Source organism: Pantherophis guttatus, chromosome 2 (genome assembly GCF_059756535.1).
Source record: "Pantherophis guttatus breed Tessera chromosome 2, ASM5975653v1, whole genome shotgun sequence".
Taxonomy (NCBI): Eukaryota; Metazoa; Chordata; class Lepidosauria; order Squamata; family Colubridae; genus Pantherophis; species Pantherophis guttatus.
The window spans coordinates 23,863,766-23,879,974 of record NC_142064.1 but is presented as its reverse complement, the minus strand read 5'-3'; the positions used below and the strand labels follow the sequence as shown (position 1 = coordinate 23,879,974).

Genomic DNA, 16,209 nt, shown 5'->3' with positions numbered 1-16,209 from the left:
ATTATCAATAATAATAATTTTATTATTAAATTCATGAACTTAATATGCTGCCAGACTCCCATCAATTTCCTTTCTCTTTCTTTTTTCTTTTTTTGTTTCTATTGTATAATTTTGCTATCGTAGAATAGAATAGAATAACAGAGTTGGAAGGGACTTTGGAGGTCTTCTAGTCCAACCCCCTGCTCAGGCAGGAAAACCTACGCCACTTCAGACAAATGGTTATCCAACATCTTCTTAAAAACTTCCAGTGTTGGAGCATTCACAACTTCTGGAGGCAAGTTGTTCCACTGATTCATTGTTCTAACTGCCAGAAAATTTCTCCTTAGTTCTAAGTTGCTTCTCTCCTTGATTAGTTTCCACCCATTGCTTCTTGTTCTACCCTCAGGTGCTTTGAAGAATAATTTGACTCCCTCTTTTTTGTGGCAACCCCTGAGATATTGGAACACTGCTATCATGTCTCCTCTAGTCCTTCTCTTCATCAAACTAGACATACCCAGTTCCTGCAACCATTCTTCATATGTTTTAGCCTCCAGTCCCCTAATAACCTTTGTTGCTCTTTTCTGCAATCTTTCTAGAGTCTCCACATCTTTTTTACATCGTGGTGACCAAAATTGAATGCAATATTCCAAGTGTGGCCTTACCAAGGCATTATAAAGTGGTATTAACACTTCACGTGATCTTGATTCTATCCCATTGTTTATGCAGCCCAGAACTGTGTTGGCTTTTTTGGCAGCTGCTGGACACTACTGGCTCATATTTAAATGATTGTCCACTAGGACTCCAAGATCCCTCTCACAGTTACTACTATTGAGCAAGGTACCACATATATGGTATCTATGCATTTTGTTTTTCTTCCCTAAATGTAGAACCTTGCTTTTTTCACTGTTGAATTTCATTTTGTTAGATAGCGCCCAATGTTCAAGTCTGTCAAGATTCTTCTGTATCTTTAGCCTATCTTGAAAAATTGTTAAATGGACAGAGTCTCAGACAGACAGACAGACAGACAGACAGACAGACAGACAGACAGATAGATATTGCCATATACACACTTAATTTATGCAGTTACCTCATTGTAAATTGATTTCCTACCCCAAAACTTTAAACAGTAACTGTGACTTTAACAGCAGCCCAAGTCCCTTCTATGGTTCCTTTAGAAGTACTTTAAATACATAGTAAAATTTAAAATTAGATTTCTATTATATAAATGTACCCATTTTTTCAGTGCAGGGCTTAAGGGTACATTTCAAAAAACAAAAACTCATACCAATAATATCAAATGTAAAAAAGAGAGAGTAGAAAAATAAAAGCCATAGTTAAAGTAATTCTGATGCAAATCAAACCTTTTAAGAATTGAAATTACATTTGCCTTCCAAGATACCATCTGTTTAACATTTCTGAATAATGAAAAACAGAACTGCTTTGCATAATATAACATAAAATAAAGTAAAACAACATTCAGACAAACGCTTGGGGGGGGGAACAGCAGCATTTTGACATCAAAAATATAATCTGTAGAAGGGGATGGAGGGAAGAGGAGGGAAGGGTTACAGTTATTTAGAGACTTATAATTAATCAGTAATCCATGAAACTGCTTGCTGTAACTGACCTGCATTTAAAACAGGCCTCCTAGCTATGCTCCATACAAATCTATGTACATTTTTGCATAGTTAATATCTGACGTTGTATAATTTCTCCTGGCCCAGGAGCTAAAAACAACGTTTAGACTAATTAAAACATTTGAACTAATTTGCTGACGAATGCAAAATGGTCACAAGTGTGTTGCTTTCATTTGGTTATTCTTCTATTTAGCAGAGTTAATGGCAAGCTGCTTTTATTGTCAACAGCAATTTTAAGGAACCAAAACAAATGCAGGAAAGCAAGGCAACATTTTATTTTTGTTTGAAATAGGAAAAGATGAAATTAACTTAGAGCAGTGGGTAGCTTTAAAACAGAATCCTGGGGCGACATATAAGAGGTGGTCATAGCTACCATATGTAAAAAGATGATGTGGGTCAGGAATTCACAACCTGAGGCTTCAGAGCAGTGTGTTTCAGCCTTGGCAACTTTAAGGTGCATAGACTTCAACTCCCAGAAGTCCCAGCAGTATAAAGTTGCCAAGGTTGACAAACACTGCTTTAGAACATCAGCAATTCCCATAGAAAGCAATCACATACCCCCATACGATTATTTCTTTTCTTTTTTAAAAAATGTTAAAATCTTGTGTAAGATTGTATGCATCTAAGGCCTGAGATCCTGAAATCTAACAATAGCTGATAATCTTGCAAGATTCAAATAATCTTCTATATAAATAAAAATGTAAATGTTCGTTTGTTCAAAATTTTAAATCTCCGAAAGTTCTTCATCGATTGCTTTGAAATTTTGGCACAACATTGCATTCGAATACACGCGTGTTTTTATATACCTATATTATATAGATGTCACACCTGTGACAGGTAAAAACATGCTTTTTTGAAAAACAGCTGTTGGACGTAAAAGTAACACACGCTATATGCAGAGCCCACCAGTCTTTTCACTCGGTCGATTGGATTCAGACCTCAGTTGCCTTTCTCTACGTTTCTTTTTGGACTTTAATGTCGCAGCATCACAATGGCAGGCGCGAGCCAGGTCTTTTCCCCTCAGCGCCGCCGCCACGAAACCCAAAACAAAATGGCGGGAAATGTCAACTGCTGCGAAGCCTGGCCGGAGCCCTCCGCCACTCCCACAACGCGCAGCTCTCCCAGTACAAGCACCAAATAGGTAAAAGTCCAAGAAAGCAATTGATTAAGCGACGTTAAAGTCCAAAAAGAAACGTAGAGAAAGGCAACTCAGTTCTGAATCCAATCGACCGAGTGAAAAGACTGGTGGGACGGAGGCAAAGTAGGCGTGACCTGAGCTACAGAGGGAAATTATTGGCACTTGGTCAAAAAATATTGTATACCCACAAGACTGAGCCACATCAACACGTGGCCGGGTACAGCTAGTCTTTTATAAAACTCTTGAGAGAAGGATGCCTGCCCTTCAAGATGGCACTTCATACCAACTCCCAATACACCTGGTGTAGGTTTATGAGCATTACTCAACCTCAGGAGTTAAAGTCCATACCTCTTAAAGTTGCTGAGGTTCAGAAACATTGTGAAATATAGAGGTAACATATTGTGGCTGCAAAACCTAAATCACCATTAGATTGTAGCAGATAGATACAAAATCTTCTAGTTTTCTGCTGCCATCTTGCAGTGATCAGGATGGTCACTGAAAGTTGAGTCAATATGGTAGGCCAATATGGTAGGCCTAATGAAAGGAATGAAAACATTAAGCAAGTTCCATGGTCCCTTATATATTTAGCAATCATGTGAACAAAAATATGCATATAGATATATATAGTAGGATCACACATTGGGATAAGTCTTAATGTGGCTTATTTGGAATTGGCCTACAATCAGTGGTGGATTTCAAAAAATTTTACTACTGGTTCTGTGGGTGTGGCTTGGTGGGCATGACATGGCTTGGTGGGCATGGCAGGGAAAGGATACTGTAAAATCTCCATTCCCACCCCACTCTAGGGGAAGGATACTGTAAAGACTCCATTCCCTCCCCAATCCAGGGGAAGGTTACTGCAAAATCCCCATTTCCTCCCGATCAGCTGGGACTCGGGAGGCAGAGAATAGATGGGGGCAGGGCCAGTCAGAATTTTTACTACTGGTTCTCCGAACTACTCAAAATTTCCGCTATCGGTTCTCCAGAACTGGTCAGAACCTGCTGAAACCCATCTCTGCCTACAATATATGCCAATATGGAATAACCAGAAACAAGATCTCATTAATCATCTTTATGTTTGAAAATGCTCAGTTTTGGATTATTGCAAAAGATTGTGCCTAATCTAAAAGCAATCAAAGTCTTACCTTTTTTTTAATAACTCTGGGATAAAGAGACACCGTATGAGCCCAGCTGGAATATCGTTGGGTATTTGCAACTGGATTGTTAACGTCTATGAAACTTAAACCAGCCACAGTTTTGGGATCCCCTCCTTCTACATATGGGTCAGCTTTAATCTGATTGTTGTGGACTCCTGGAAGGACAGACAGAACATTTTAAAATTGAAGAACTTATATTGTCCAACAATAAACCCAATCAAAAGATTTATGAGCCCGGTCAATAAACATGGTAAATCGTAAGTGCTCTTAAGAAGTTTATATTTAATAAAAATGTGGAGTTTAAAAGAATTGCATCCTTATTTTAAACACAGCATTTCTATCTCAAAAGAAATGCACAGTGTTCAAGTGAGCCGAAATGTCCTTTTCCAGTAATATATGAGTTCAGTATTTCTAGAATCACCCTATTATTCAAAGTCCCTTAACAAAATATTCAGTCCATCAACATGGAATGCTGACAGTGAACATTCTCATATCTTCCTGGGAATATACCTGCAGTGCCTTACCTGAAGATTGCTTCACCAGTTCATTGAAAGTTTCACATTCCACTTTTTTCTTCTTTGCAATCACTGCATAGAACCCAGAAGTAGTGCATTTATCCATATCCGTTAGTCTGTACCCTAATGAAACAGACAAGCATCAGAAAGGTTTCATTGCATGAAAGTGGATTAATGCATTCGTCTTTCAGGTTGATCCATAGCTCTTGCAGTTATAGGCCCCAAGATAAACCTGCTATTTAAACAGAGCAAATATATTTATTGATTCTACTTTTATCACAAGCACCCCTTTTAAATATTTATCTTGATAACAAATAGAATTTATGTAATTCATCAATTCATAAAGCAATCCATGGATGGAAAAGGAAATCTAATAAACCAAATAGTGCTATGAATTTTAGTAAGGACTAAAATGGTTTTAAGAACTGCCTTAATATTCATAATGCATAATACCGGAGACCACTCCAGAAATAGCCCTGCCTTCACAACCATATAACGTACTGGAGATTCATATTATATTATATAGCTATATTATATAGCTGAAACAGATGGTCTTATGAAGACAAGGTTTAACAATTTGGAATTTCAATTTTAAACAAGTTAAGACCAGGGGTGAAATGCTCCTGGTTCGGACCGGATCCGGTAGCGATGGCGGCAGATGGTTCGGAGAACCGGTAGCAAAAAACCCTGCGCCCGCCCCCCCCCATGCCCAGCTGAGCCGCACGATCATCAGAGGCTTTTTTAAAAAAACTTTTAAAAACATTTTTTTCTGCAACCTCTTCGGCCGAAGAAGTTGTAGGGAAAAAAATGCCTTTAAAAGCCTCTGGCGATCCCAGCTGACTTGCCTGATTGTCAGAGGCTTTTAAAAGCATTTTTTTCTGCAACCTCTTTGGCGGAAGAGGTTGTAGAAAAAATTGCTTTTAAAAGTAAAAAAAAAAAAGTTGGCCTCACCCACCCAGTCACATTACCAGGGCCGGATTTTCCTATAGGCTAACTAGGCTTCAGCCTAGGGCCTCAAGATCAAGAGGGGCCTCAAGATCAAGAGGGGCCTACATTCAAATTGTTAGCAAAATTAAAATTACACTTTCACTATAGGTGAAAGGGCCTCATAAGTGGAATAGCCTAGGGCCTCTTTTCATCTAAATCCGGCCCTGCACATTACCACCACCACCACCAAGCCACACCCATAGAACCGGTAGTAACGAATTTTAGATTTCACCCCTGGTTAAGACACATGGTTCAGGGCCAAACTGGATAATAAATTGTTAATTTCTGTAATCCCTTCACAGAGATATACTTTAAAAATGATTATTTTTTTCTCTTTGCAGAAACAATGGATCTAATATTTGGCATGATTTAGGCACAGTGTTAAAACACAATTGTGCCTTTTTTTGGATTTGATTCTCAGAAGTGTTTTAAAGCACAATGGGGCATGAATGTAGCAACCTCGTGACAAATCTTTAAAGCAACCATAACTTTTCCAGGAAGCTGCAGGAAGCAGTTGTAGAAACTTAAGAAAAGACCCATCCTTTTTAAAGACTTGCAGGCAGAAGCCACATTCACAGCCCCCTACGCTCCAAAGCAACTTTTAAAATAAAAACTGAAATGCGGTACAGCTCTAATGCGCTGTTCAGATTATTATTGTTGCCCCTCTTATGTCTTTTAGTAACTTTTTTTCTGTAACAAGGCACTTGCTTACTTCCAAGAAACTGCACTTTGCTATATTGTACCAAAAACAAACATTCAAGCTGTGGCTTTTAGTTGTCGTCATAATTGATCATTTCTCTCTGCCTATTTTGCTCTAACACATTAGCTGCTGTTAAAACATGGAATATTGATAGTGGCACAGAGCTGTGCAGTAGAACATAAAGAGAGTTTTAAAATTATACTAATACGTGAAAGAACCAGGAGTGGGCTGCTGGGGGTTCGGAGGAATTCAGGAGAACCTCTATCTAAGATTCTGTACAATTTGGAGAACCCCCAATTTCTACCCCTGGCTGGCCCCACTCACTCCACCCCGTCCCTCCCAGGAGTCCCCACACGACCCGTTTTGGATGCAGGTAAGGGCAGGGCGTGCATGGAGGCTTGGGAAGGGCAAAAAAATGGGCCTACCGGAAGTTCAGGAAGGCCAGAAATAGGCCAGTTTCTGGCCTCTGGAGCCTGGGAAGGCCGTTTTCACCCTCCCGGAGGCTCGAGAAAACCCTCTGGAGCCTGGGTAGGGCGAAAACGCTCCCCCCCACTGTGGTGCAGGAGGCCAACTAGGCCACGCCCACCATGGTCACGCCCAGCCAGCAACCGGGCAGATAACCCCTTGCTAAAATTTTTGAAGCCCACCCCTGGTAACAACCTATGACAGCTCTTCCCACCCCAATAAAATAGTGAATTCCAGGATCTAGAATGATCATGTGATTGACTTGTAAAAGAAGCCTGAACCAAACAAAATAAGAATCCAGAACCACATTCAAAAACAGAAGACATTTCACTCATATTCATCACATTCTTGGTGTTGGCAAATGAGTACATTAAACATTACCTCTTGAGTTAGCTTTATTTTTAGAGACATGAAAAATGGCTTTGTAATATCCTCCCAAAGATCCAGAATGCAGGAAATGTGTTCCATAAAGTTCAATGAGTCGATGATATGCATTATATTCATAGAAGGAGGGCAGTCTAGAAAGCTCTTGCCAGAAGGGCTCCGCAAGGTTTAAAAATGTGGGTTGATTATTGAGGAACTGTGCAACTTCCACTGAATTTTCAATCACCATAAGATAGTTACTCTGGAAAGATAAGAGATAAATCAGACAGCTCCTTTCACACGCATAAAAAGAAGCTGGATATGTGAGCTGGTATCCATTGCAATTCAGTGGTGGGATTCAGCCGGTTCTCTTCGAATTGTGCAAACCGGTAGTGGGAACTGCGGGAGGCTCCGCCCACCCACCCAGATGTAATGCACGACTACTGCACATGCACCGAAGGACGTGCACATGCGCAGAGGTGGCGCGTGCACACATATTTGCGAACTGGTAGGTAAGGTAAGTGAATCCCACCTCTGCATTGCATGTACCATACTCAGGTCGTTATTACAACTTCACTCTTCAAAATTCAATTATCGGAATCTCCTACCCAGCAAGTGGTATTCAGAAATATACAAACAGGATCTTGCACATAGAACTTTGAAGTTTACAGGCAAATATCTGCATTTGTCTCAGATTAGTCATATAATACTTACCTCAGCCTATCAGTGGCCCAAAATGGACCACTCCAGTGGTGGGTTCCTCCCGGTTCTGCCCGGTTCCACTGAGCTGGCAGCGGTGATGATATGACGTCACCGAACCGGTTCTGCCCCCTGCCCCCCGCATTATTCTTACCTTTTATTTGGCCCTACCCCCAATCTATTGCTGTCTCCTTAGTCCCAGCTGATCAGCTAGAACTGTTTAAACTCTTGCTGCGGGGCTTCAAAGGGCCGCCCTACAGCTGATCAGTGTTAAAAGGCAGTGTGGTGGTAGACCGGTGCCTCCAAAAACAAATGAGTAGACCGGTGCCTGAAAAAATAAATGGGTAGACCAGTGCCTCCAAAAACAAATGAGTAGACCGGTGCCTCCAAAAATGAATGAGTAGACCGGTACAGCTCTGCAAGCAGTTAAAAGCCTGGTAGACGAGTACCTCTGCTAAATCCTAAAGAATTGTCACATGACCATCAAGCCACGCCCACAAAATAAGCCACACCCACAGAACCGGTAATAAAAAAATTTAGAACCCACCCCTGGACCACTCCTCTCCCCTCCCCTCTCCTTCCCTTCTCATTCCTGGCATCTGGTTTCCTTTCCCTCTACTTGATCTTTCAGTGATTAATACCAAAAGTTCACACTCTTGGTTTGATGTCAGTTGTTGGTATATTGTATTTTATTGTTGAAATGATAAGAGTACAGCTTGGGAAATTCTGTTGAGGTTTTATTAAACATACGTAATTGGTATGTTTCTTTTTCAAGCAATCTAATGTTTAGTAAGCTCAAAATTGCAGGTTTTCAGGCAAGGGCACCTGTAGGGAAGATCTTAAAAAGTCAGTATGATGGCTATGATTCCTTAGTTGAAGATTACACTTTTATACTTTAGACATTACACTTTTTTTATAATATGTGCACTGCAGAGTAAAAGGTGGAGCGTGGTTTCACGCTCACACCAGTCGCCTTGATTTTCCTATGGACATCTCTGATTTTGAGGTGTGAAGTTCTTATGTGCCCCTACAACTTTTTATGAGTTGCCTTTCTCAACAATAAACAGCAATAAACAAACACCACAAATATTGCAGGTAGCTCTCATTTAGCAATTGCAATTGGGATCGGCAACTCAGTCATTAAACCAAGCAATTGCTAAGTGAAACCATGACTCTGCTTACAATCTTACTTCAGCTTTCTTTTGCTTTACAGATCTGTGAAAGTCGTAAATGTGAGCATTGGTCATAAAATTACTCCTTAATCACCATTATAATTGCAAACACGTGTTAAACAAGACAGTAGCTAAATGAGAAAAATCTGTACTTGAAAATTAATAATTGTCTAGCCTAAAGGTAAAGGTTCCACTCGCACATATGTGTTAATCGTTTTTTAATTAATTAATTAATTTATTTATTCAATTTATATGCCGCCCCTCTCCGAAGACCCAGGGCGGCTCACAATACCTTCAAAAAATCACTATAAAAACACTTAAAAATTAAAAACATTAAAGACGTTAAAACCCATTCACACCATTCATGGCTGGATGTCGTCAGATCGCAAAGCGAGATCAATGGCCCCAGGCCTGCTGGAAAAGCCAGGTCTTCACCGCTTTTCGGAAGGCCAATAGGATGGGGATAGTCCGGACCTCATGAGGTAACTGGTTCCAGAGAGCTGGGGCAGCCACAGAGAAGGCCTTCCCCTCGGGCCCGCCAGCCGGGACCCGGAGGAGACCAACTCTGTGGGATCTTACCGGTCGCTGGGAGCTATGTGGTAGAAGGCGGTCTTGAAGATAACCTGGCCCTTTGACTCTAGGGGGTGGTGCTCATCTCCGTTTCAAAGCCAAAGAGCCAGCACTGTCCAAAGATGTCTCCATGGTCATGTAGCCGGCATGACTAAATGCCAAAGGCTCACGGAACACTGTTACCTTCCCACAAAGGTGGTCCCTATTTTTTCTACTTGCATTTTTTACGTACTTTCAAACTGCTAGGTTGGCAGAAGCTGGGACAAGTAACGGGAGCTCACCCCGTTACGCGGCACTAGGGATTCGAACCGCTGAACTGCCGAACTTTCGATCGTCAAGCTCAGCATCTTAGCCACTGAGCCACCGGGTCCCTTGTCTAGCCTACTAAGAGAGAATTAACTGCCTCTGATCAATATAAGAAGCTATCCTTCTCAGCTTTCTATGAAACTTCTAGGTATCTATGATGACCAAGGAAGAAATTGAATATAAGGGACTCTAGAACAGTGGTCCCCAATCTTTGTAACTTGCCGACCTGGCCCAGTATGGGAGGGGTGTGTGGTTGGCAAGCACCTGTGCACAGCTCCATTTTTGCGAGCAGTGTGTGTGCACACCCTCCACTTGCACAAATGGAGCTTCGTGGGAAAATGGAGGGTGCTTGCGCTCATGTGTGAAGCTCCACTCACGTGAGTGGCAGACACTTGCACTCGCGTGTGAAGCGTTCCACTCATATGCTTGCCTGCCACTCATACAAGTGGAGCTTCACTCGTATGTGCTTGCCCATTTCCCCTGCAGCCCGGTTTCAAACAGGAAGTTGGGCACCCCTGCTCTAGAAGCAAGACCCAAAGACCAGGTCAAAATGCCCTCAGCAACTGATATTGTTCTTATTTTTTGACACATATCTTGTACTTAATGTAAGAGTCATTAATGACCTGCTATTACAGTTTTGTGAGACAGTGAAAGGAAAACATTGCTTGTCTTCCTGCTGATCTGAACATAGTTTATGATAGAGTATACAGTAGAGTAAGTGTTTGGCATAATAGAGGACTTCTGGTGTTTCATGGACAAATGGGTAATTATTATCCATGTCCTAAGCTATACAAGCTGTACAGCTTACTACGAGCTTTCTTGATTCAGGTCCATGTTGATTATTTGATCCAATGAACATGTAATTGCTATGTATTTAAGGTATTGTTTCCAGTTTTACATTTACGCAATTCTCTTAGATTTATATAATGTGAATAGCCAACATGATGATGATCATGTCAGCCCTCCAAATAGATCACACTAATTCTACTTTATTTAAGGCTCCCTAAATAGAATCTTGCGAGTCTGAAAGTACAAATCCTCCACCATTTCTTTTATAGTCCGAGAAGTTAGGTAGGTCCCTTCTGAGTCTCTTGCTCTGCCTACTACCAGCTTCAGGCTATGCCATCTCTTATTTGACCATTCTTTTTACAGCATATCTTCACCCCATCTTTCACATACTATTACAGAATGACTGGTTTTACTAGAAACATTGGAGAAGCAGCTTCTGTTAATAGAATAGGAGAGGATACACTCCTTTCCATAGCTCCCCACCAACAGTCCAACAGCCTCAAAATCTGTTGCAGATCATTCCATTTCCAGAATATATTTTTGATATTTGTTAGAAGATGAAGAAAATAGAAAAATGCCCCACTGCATTCACTGGCAGTTTAGTCAATTTCACATTAGGTACTATATAGTGGTGAAATCTAAAATTTGTTACTACCGGTTCTGTGGGCGTGGCTTGGTGGTGGTGGTGGGTAATGTGACTGGGTGGGTGTGGCCAATTTTTTTTTTTTACTTTTAAAACCATTTTTTCTACAACCTCTTCGGCGAAGAGGTTGTAAAAAGATGCTTTCAAAAGGCTCTGACAATCCCAACTGAGTTGCCTGGATTGGCAGAGGCTTTTTTTCTTTTAAATGCCTCTGACGATCAGGCAACTCAGTTGGATATTCAAAGGCTTTTAAAAGAAAAAAAAAGCCTCTGCTGATCAGGCAACTCAGCTGGGATCCTCAGAGGCTTTTAAAAGCATTTTTTCTACAACCTCTCCAGCGAAGAGATTGTAAAAAAATGCTTTCAAAAGGCTCTGACGATCCCAGCTGAGTTGCCTGATCAGCAGAGGCTTTTTTTCTTTTAAATGCCAGTGATGATCCCAGCTGAGTTGCCTGGTTTTTTTTTTTAAAGCCTCTGCCGATCAGGCAACTCAGCTTGGATCATCAGTGGCATTTAAAAGGAAAAAAAGCCTCTGCTGATCAGGCAACTCAGCTGGGATCCTCAGAGGCTTTTAAAAGCATTTTTTCTAAAGAGGTTGTAGAAAAAATGTTTTTAAAAGCCTTTGAGGATCCCAGCTGAGCCACGCGATCATCAGAGGCTTTTTTTTTTACTTTTAAAAGCATTTTTTCGGCCAAAGAAATTGTAGAAAAAATGCTTTTAAAAGTTAAAAAAAAGCCTCTGATGATTGTGCGGCTCAGCTGGGTATGGGGGGGGGCAGGGATTTTTGCTACCGGTTCTCCAAACCACCCACCTCCATCGCTACCCGATTGGGCGATCCGGTCCAAACCAGGAGCATTTCACCCCGGTACTATACTTGATTCGTAGGGAAGTTGATTATTTCTTTTCTAAAGCATCTCTTGAGTGTGCAGTGGGTCATGCTCCCAGCAAAATGGAAATAGTTCTCGGCCTAAAGATATTAGCTGAACTTGTATTTTGATAGAAAAGCCAACAGATATTACATTTGGATTGTTATGGGTAATTTTGAAGATACTGTAAAGCTCTAAAACAGGGGTGTCAAACTTGATTTCATTGAGGGCCGCATCAGGATTGTGTTTAACCTTGAAGGGCTAGGGTGGGTATGGCCAAGGTGGGCATGGTCAGCTCGACGTCACTCATGTCGGGTGTGCCTGTTGTGGCCCGAGCGCTCTGCTAGTGAAAACGGGCTCCCGAGCTCCATTTTTTGCTGTGATGGTGTCCTGCAACCCTCTGCCAGTGAAAATGGAGCTCGGGAGAGCTGCCTGCAGCCTCAAGTTCCATTTTTGCTGGCAAAGGCACCACGGGCCAGTTCTTTGCTGTTTCCAGGGCAGTCCAACGGACCAGATCTAAGCACCCTGTGGGCCGGATCTGGGCCCCCGGGCCTTGAGTTTGATGCCCCTGTTCTAAAAGATATGTCTGTTTCACCTTTCTGTCACTTGGAGAAGGAAGAAAGCAAAGCATTACGTACCTCTGAATGGCCTTCTGCATGTTTTTCTACTGTGTATTGATGATAATCATTTCCAGTGTCACGACGCTCTGTCTCTTTCATATAGGACCAAGTACTGTCGTAAAATTCAGTATTGAATTCATTCTCAATTTTCACCTGTACAAAGAAAAAAAAAAGACATTTGATGATTTATTAAAAACAATACAGTTACATTCTGATTCTTGAAATGAATATAGATTGCCTCCATAATGCAGCTTTCGTCAAGATGAAATACTATTGATATAAATGCTACTACAGGTGCTCCTAGAATTCCCAGCAAGATTGCCAAATAACGAAGAAGCATCCTGCTGGAAATATTGGGAGCTATTAATTCAATACATCTGGAAGTTACTGGATTGGAGTAACACCAAATTAACTCCACCAAATTAAGTCCATAAATGCACATTTCCTCCTATATATTTTTATGACAGCTGCCAGATGGGCAACCCAGACGGTGTCTAAAAGTAATAATACAAGTGGTGAGATGTTGGGTTAAAGAAAGTAACCAATGAAAACAAGAAACAGCTATGGGGGGGGGGGAATTCCTATTCTTACTAATGGTGTTAGTAACTCTTGGTAGAAAGAGATTAGATTAGCTGTTTATTATTCTGTATGTAGCAGCACTATGTAGTCCTAACACAACATTTCTAATGTCAGCTGTGATATTTTTTAATGTCTGATCATGGATAGATTAGAAATATGCTGTAGGAAGCCAGCCCACCCCCCTTGAAGAATAAAATATTTTCAGGACTATTAAAAAAGGTAGGATAAAATATTTCCCCTAAAAGAGAAATAAAAAATCTTAAGGGAGACAGAAACTCAGAGCCCCAGCTCTCTGTCCCCAAGCAGATACTGAGCTGGGGCAGCTTTTAGAAATACAGATTTGGTAATCCATTGCTCCCTGCAGCAAAGTCTGAATAAAGGCAGAGTGATAGGATTAGCCCTCACTCAAGATCCAAACCAAGACAAAGCAATTAAGCCATAATAGGAATTGCCCAACACCCTTTCAGAACACAAGGCTCTTCGTTGCATCATTTCAGCAGCCCAAACTTCAACCAAACCTGGGAGCTCAGACTACCTATAGAGCCAGCTATGACCCCTACATAACCTCTATATTGCCGCATGGGAGTCTGTCAACAGCCAATAGAATACATGTTCTTGCACAGGAACAGGAAACTCAAGGGCAAAGCCCAAGAGAAGGTATAACACCCCCCTTCACTCCATGTAGTCATCTGCCCAGAACCATCCATGTGGTTCTGCTTCATCAATAAATGGACCCTCTTTCCAATCAGCTTCCAGCCTCCATTTTGTCTCTGGTGCCCTTCTCTAGGATTGGAACTGAACCAGATGGATATTTCTTCCAACAATGCCAATAAAGAAAATAAACTAATCACACCTCAAATGTATAAGCAAGGACATTTTCACTCAGCCGATAATATTCACTCCGGTCACCACTGAAGACCTTCCGGCATTGGCCACCATAGCTCTTAGTGTCAATGACCACATTTCTCATTTCACCAGTAAGGGCATCAAAGCTGCAAGCAAATAAAGTCATAACATAATTATAAGTGCAGGATCTAAAATGTGAGCTTTGGAACCAATTGTTGGTACATCTACACATAAATTATGGACAGAACAAGAAAGCAATGATGAAGTTTTGTAAGCATGCTACATAAAGGGGAACAGAATTGCTCTCTGTATTTTATAATACTAAAATATTTTAATCTCTATGGCAACTGTCTGATAAATTACATTTTAATCCCAAATTAACATAACAATGGCCAATCTCCTCTCATCTTTTTATTCAAGTGAAGCCATCCACAAGGCCACAGCAATGCATAAAGCATATAATTTATAGGCTTTGAAATAATATCCTAGTCTTTATGCCAAAGTACCAATCACTCCATCAAGATCAATGAGCCAAGAGACTGGAGAAAAGCAGTAGATATTTATGAATATCTTTACTTGTGCAAAAATATGTTTAACCATGGTTTGTTGAATAATCCCCAGTTAACTGAGGTCATACAACATGCTGTATATCACGTCTTACAAATCACGGTAGCTGAGTGCACACCACATGCCAAACAACCAAAGCCAAGTGACCCAGTGGTGGGTTCCTCCCGGTTCGGTCCGGTTTGGCTGAGCCGGTAGTGGTGACGATATGACGTCACCGAACCGGTTCTTCCCCCCCCCGCCCTCCCACCCACCCACCCACATTATTCTTACCTTTTATTTGGTCCCACCCCCAATCTATTGCTGCCTCCTGAGTCCCAGCTGATGACTAGAGGGAAAAAAAATGTTTAAACTCTTGCCGCAGGGCTTCAAAGGGCCGTCCTACAGCTGATCAGTGTTAAACCCACCCCTGAAGTGACCCCATTATTACCCTGTATGATGTGTCAATCCAGCAAAGGAGCAATCCAGAATAAAAGGCCCAAGCATTTCAAATGGCATTTTTACTGGTTCTCTTCCTTCTTATAGGACCTATAATAGCCTTCCCCAATCTAAATGCCTTCCAAATATTCTCCATTAATTCCCTGAAATCTATTAGACAGAATTCTGAGAATTAAAATCACGCAAATCGTAGGCATCCAGGTTGAACGAGATTGGCCTTTAAAAAAAAACATCACTGTCCAAAAATGCCAAAAATATGAGCAGGTTTGGCTGTTCAGTTAATGCAATTCAGTAAGTGAGCTGAACAATTACTGAGCTGTTTCCATACTGCTGTTACATATCTGAGCATTCATTTTCCTGCCTAGAGCTTTCCTGTTATCAGATCGGCAACTGTGGCTCAGTTCAGACAAAAATGTTCTCCTTTCCTTCTATAAATAAAGTATCAGAATAACCAGCTAAAAATGCTTTATCAAAACACAATGACATGTTAAATGATCCTTAACATGACAGCCTGACATAACATGAAAACCTGATTTCAGTCCCTCAACTACGTGATTGAGAGGCTATTATGATCCAATTGTCCAGAAATTCCAACTTGGGAAAAAGAGTAATTGTCCTTAAGAAAAAATATGGAATGGAATTTCTCTTTAGCCACGTGGCAAAAAAGAAGCTATAATGTGGATTATTACAAATAATCCTAAATGGTAAGTATTGGTTGGAGATGTGCAGATGTACATAAAAAGAACTGATGCTTTGAGTATGGAAATTGGCTTGACTTGCATCTCAAAAAGATTCTTCAGGCTTAGGCAAAATGATATGCATTGACTCCAGCCTTTAGCATGCTGCTCATTCTCAACCCAGGAAAATACATACTGTATTATTTATTTTATTCAATTTATGCAACTCTAATTGCTTACAACATTAAAAAAACACACACAACATTTTACCACCCCAAAAGCATATAACAGGGATAAAAGTCAAATTTGGTCAACAACACATGTCAAAAACCAAAAGGGGCTCCAACCATTCCAATCAAATTTAATCTGAATCTTCCTCCAATGATGCTCCAGATGTCTCTTCTAGTACTTCATCTCCAAGAACTCTTTGCTAAACCAAGGAACATAGGCACAGGGAGAGGCCAAATAAGTATTGGTTGGCAGAATTAAGTGGTCACGAT

General features: G+C 41.0%; 1 protein-coding gene across 1 annotated transcript in view; it reads right to left on the bottom strand.

The window, feature by feature from the left end:
- C7 (complement C7) overlaps positions 1-16,209 on the bottom strand; it is a 45,436-nt gene that overhangs the window by 19,259 nt on the left and 9,968 nt on the right. The window contains exons 6-10 of the mRNA XM_034440802.3: positions 14,038-14,176; positions 12,624-12,758; positions 6,960-7,203; positions 4,436-4,549; positions 3,900-4,066 (exon numbers count right to left, since the gene is read on the bottom strand). Coding sequence (XP_034296693.2) covers positions 3,900-4,066; positions 4,436-4,549; positions 6,960-7,203; positions 12,624-12,758; positions 14,038-14,176 — 799 coding nt within the window. The remainder of the gene's footprint in view (positions 1-3,899; positions 4,067-4,435; positions 4,550-6,959; positions 7,204-12,623; positions 12,759-14,037; positions 14,177-16,209) is intronic.